General features: G+C 36.1%; 1 protein-coding gene across 1 annotated transcript; it reads right to left on the bottom strand.

Annotated features, from left to right (window-relative positions):
• Positions 1-182: 182 nt before the first annotated feature.
• Positions 183-4,572, bottom strand: LOC143586138 (glutamate receptor 3.4-like). Its single transcript, XM_077067746.1, has 3 exons — positions 4,246-4,572; positions 1,600-2,912; positions 183-544 (listed from the first exon to the last, which is right to left on the bottom strand). The coding sequence occupies exons 1-3, from the start codon at positions 4,550-4,552 to the stop codon at positions 194-196; spliced, it is 1,971 nt and encodes a 656-aa protein (XP_076923861.1). The 5' UTR covers positions 4,553-4,572; the 3' UTR covers positions 183-193.

Below are 4,572 nucleotides of genomic sequence, written 5' to 3'. Positions count from 1 at the left end.
TATATATAAAAATATTTATTAATGCATACAAAAAAAATTATAATATATATAAAAATATTTATTCATGCCGGTCTTTAAAAACTACTCACAAGTCGAGTTCGAGCTCAAGCTTAGACGAGCTCCTTTACACACCTAAAACCGCTGCTTTTTGGCTTTTGACAATTGTACCGTAATGAAACAAAATATTTAAAAATTAGCTACTTAGTGGTATAAGGCTATTATGATCATACTTACTATGTGAAAAGAACATGGTTGAGAAGCTAAACCACAAAATAGTAATGATTTGTTGACTCGGGGGCCCACGAAACTCGTGATTTAACCGATGTTCAAGAATCCAAACAACAAAGCCGACGAGAAGAAAGAAACCACAAGTGACGAGCCACATTTCAACCGTGAATGGTTTGAGAAAAGCCCATTGGCTGGTTTTTGCTTTGTTTACGGGAACAACTATCACGAGGCCCGATTCCATATAAGGCTGCGTAAAGTCAACTATTCGTGTTCGGTTTGTAGTGATTGTAACATCTCCAACCGCTGCATCGAATGTCTGAAAATTGAAGAGTAAAGCAAATCAGTTATCAGTTGTGGACTTTGACTTTAGAAGTCAAAGTTGTCAAACATTAACACATGCGTTAAATCAGTGTCAAATTACTTGATCTCAAAAGTCAAACTGTTTATGAAATAAGTAAACTTATGTTGAACAAGAAACTAGTTTTCAGAGAGATGATTTGAGGAAGGCAAATCAATTTTCTTTTGAAAAAAAATACAAATTTGAAGACTTTGGCTTTTGAGGTCAAAACTAAGACTTTATAAAGTTAGAAACAATATGGTTTCAGCCAAGATTTTAAGCCAAAATTCTTTCCCTTTGGTGTACTAGTTACAGAATTAAAGAATGTAATTATAATTTTCTTAAACATTGACCGGTCTTATTACAGTTATAAAATGAATATTGAACTACTAGACCTTAACGGCTTAAAGTCAACCTCCGTGATAAATGAGGAAAGTAGTATTTAACAAGAAACTAGACATCATCAAGCAAGAACTTACTTTCCATATATACAATTACAATTATTTCAAAAAAAAAAAGTAAATTTCATATCTTTCGAATTTTGAGACTTTGACTTTCTGGATCAATATAAAGAGTACACAAACTTTAAATTAATACGGCTTCGATTCCGATTCTAAAACAAAATGCCCCTGTTTTGTAGTATTGGTTATATGCTTTAATAAAGTAATAAAAAAATTCTCAAAATTTAACCAATGGTAGTTCGATTAAAAACTGATAACAGACTAGTTGACCTCAAAAGTCAAACTCTTTATGCAGCAACTATATTTATGTTGGACAAGAAACTAGACATCATGCAACAGTTACATTTCAGACATATGATCAAGTTCATAATGCAAATCAATTTTACTTCGTAGAAGACTTTGACTTTTGAGGTCAAACCAAGACTTAACAAACTAAAACAAATGTTTTTAGAACTGGACACATAACCTGTCCGGTTATGAAAACAATTGTTCTACTTCTGAAGTCTGAACAAAACTATGACATCAAAACAAATTATTTGACTTCAAAATGCATATAATGAAGCAAGAACTTACATTATCAGCAACAGCAGCCACAAGATTGCCATAACTCGGATTCCTTACCCCGTCACCGTACAAAATATACTTCCTCGGCACGGGGTAAGGCAGTAAACTCACCGCAGCCTCAAAAACATCGACAGTATAACCTTGTACACCTTGTGGAGACCGAACATCCTTCGTGACAACCTCTTTATAACCATGTCTATACGGCACACCAATCCTTAACTGCTTCCCATTGTTCGGAAACACCCACCCGCGCGGCTTCACACTCGTCTCACCCGGCCAAATCACACTATAAAGTCCTTGTTTCACACCACCCGAACCGTTTACCAGTTTTGCATAATTTTTTTCTGGCGCGTTGACCGATAAACCAAAATCTTTTGACCAGTAACCAATAGTCCGGACCCCGGTCCCACCAATATTAAGTACATCATAAACTGGACCCACCAAATTCCTGTCACTGTCAAATCTAATTTCACCAGATAACCCAGTGAAATTAGTCGACAGGATTCTTTCCATAAGCTTCGGACCCTGGTCAAATGTCCGAAGCGCTGGCTCGTTCCGGTTGTCAGAAAACGTCATGCGCTCGCCCGCGTCCAAAAACCCGGCGAGTGCATGCGCCAGCAACCAAACCGAATCATACGCGTAAAACGCATAAGAATTAACTTTTTCAAAATTTCCCGCCAAATCTTTTTTCAATTTTGCCGCCAAAATTTTTTTCAAATCTGAAACGGGCGTGTGTTGTCTGAGCGCAACCACGCCCTGTAAAACTCCCATGGTGCTGGATTCCAATACATCAGAATCCAACACTGCGGGAAGCCAGTCAGTGGTTACCCAGACGTAACCACTCGACATCATCCCGAGCTTACTCGCAATTAAAAAAATATCAATCCCGGTATCGGGATTAACATGGACCACGTAAACACGTGCCTCCATTAAATTAACAGCCATTAGCATTTCCATTATGACGTCATCTGACGCGCCAGGTACAACACCAGCTTTATACGTAATTATGGCGCGTTTTTTGGCTAACAAATCAGCTAATGATAATATCCCATTACGGCCATATTCATTGTCTACATAAATGGCAATTATTTTTTTGTAGTCAAAATGTGTGATGACGTCAGCAAGGGCAGACATTTGGTGGTGGTCAGTGAGAGTGGTTCGGAGGAAATAAGGATGTTGGAGAGATGATATGGTGGGGTCGGTTGCACTAAATGATAGCGTGGGGATGTGAAGTTCGGTGGTAACGTGGGAGATGATGTGGGCGATGGTTGATGATTGTGGTCCGATTATGGATACTACGTTGTTGGTCATTAGCTCCAATGCTGCATTAAAAGATTTGAGTAAGAATAATGTTTTAATATGTCGTTTAGTAATTTTATAATATGTTGTTTAGAAGACTATAGTTAGATGAAATTATTGAAAATTTTAAAAATTAGACATTTAAGTCGTTACACCTAAAAAATGACACCCGAATTGTTTGGGTAGTGTGGGCACTATACGTTGTCCACATAGACCACTCAGAAACATGTCACTTGGAATCTTGGGTGTAATACATTGGCAAAAAAAAAAATATTCCCAAGCACATATTATGTACATTGGCTAAAAAAATATTATTCCCAAGTGCGTATATGCACTTAAAAATTTATTTTTTTTCTTGCCGATGTATTACTCCCAAATAATGTTCCCATCGACGTATTTCGTCTATAGATGCCGCGTGGCATGTTTTTAGGTTGTCCATGTAGCATGCGTCATGTATATTCAATTCTCAAATATTTCACATGTCATAACACTATATAAACAAATATAACAAGTGTGTAGTAATTTCAACTATCAACAAACGGAAAAACGTAGTCAAAGAATGTGCTTTCGCAAGCCCATTTAGTTAATATTATTTGTGAAAACTAAGAAGTCAGTGTAAACAATAAAATGTCTATTTCCATTTTCCATGAAATTCTAACATAAATTTCAAAAACGAAAACCTCACATTTGACCTCAAAGTCAAAACTAGTAATCTCTCTTAGTTAATATTATTTGTGAAAACTAAGAAGTCAGTGTAAACAATAAAATGTCTATTTCCATTTTCCATGAAATTCTAACATAAATTTCAAAAACGAAAACCTCACATTTGACCTCAAAGTCAAAACTAGTAATCTCTCTTTTCCTACATTTTCAAGTTTTCTCATTCTTATTTGCATTAACAATTATCTTTTTTTATCATTATGGTATTTCTCAATTCTCCAAACTGATGTTGTTGGGACCGGGCAGGTTCGGCCGGTTGACCAGGATTCGGTCTATTTACCGGTCCGGTTTTATGCACTTCGCTCAGTTCCTAGAGAACCGGCTGGTCCGACCGAAAACCAAACCGACTAAACCGGTTTTACTATAAAGAAATATTTCATTTTTTAAAAAATTTATTTTTAGCTCTAACCGCCATTTTTAGACGAAAGTTATCGGCCGGTCTGACTGGTTCAACCGGTTGAACCGGTTACCCGTCTGGTTCACTGTCCGATCCGGTTATGAAAACATTGCTCCAAACCAAGTTTCTTGCAAAACCATTTAAAAATAACTTAATAAATTTACCAAAAAAATAAATTAAAATTAAAATTTTACTAATTTCAAAACAATAAGCCAAAATAACATTAACAAAGCATTTACCTTCAATGGTGCCAAGAAATCCACTAGAATTTGTATCATGCAATATAAGATTCAAATGAGTCCCTCCAAGAACCAATGGATTAGCATTCACATCATCAACAGCAGCCATAATTGCAGCCTTTGCTGACCTTCCAATCACTGAATCAAAAGTTAATAAACCTCCAATATTCACAACTTTAGGCCTTGTTAATGAATATGATGATGATGTATTATTTACAGTTATGCCATCATTTGCCATGGCCATCACCAACATACCAAAAATCATGAAAAACACACTTTTTATTATTATAGGACCATCAATCTCCATACTTTTAGGATACCCTTTTG

This window comes from Bidens hawaiensis, unplaced genomic scaffold (genome assembly GCF_021521415.1).
Source record: "Bidens hawaiensis isolate Kalapana, Puna unplaced genomic scaffold, B.hawaiensis_p1.1 tig00034330_1, whole genome shotgun sequence".
NCBI classification, from domain to species: domain Eukaryota; kingdom Viridiplantae; phylum Streptophyta; class Magnoliopsida; order Asterales; family Asteraceae; genus Bidens; species Bidens hawaiensis.
This window is presented reverse-complemented; position numbering and strand designations above follow the sequence as displayed.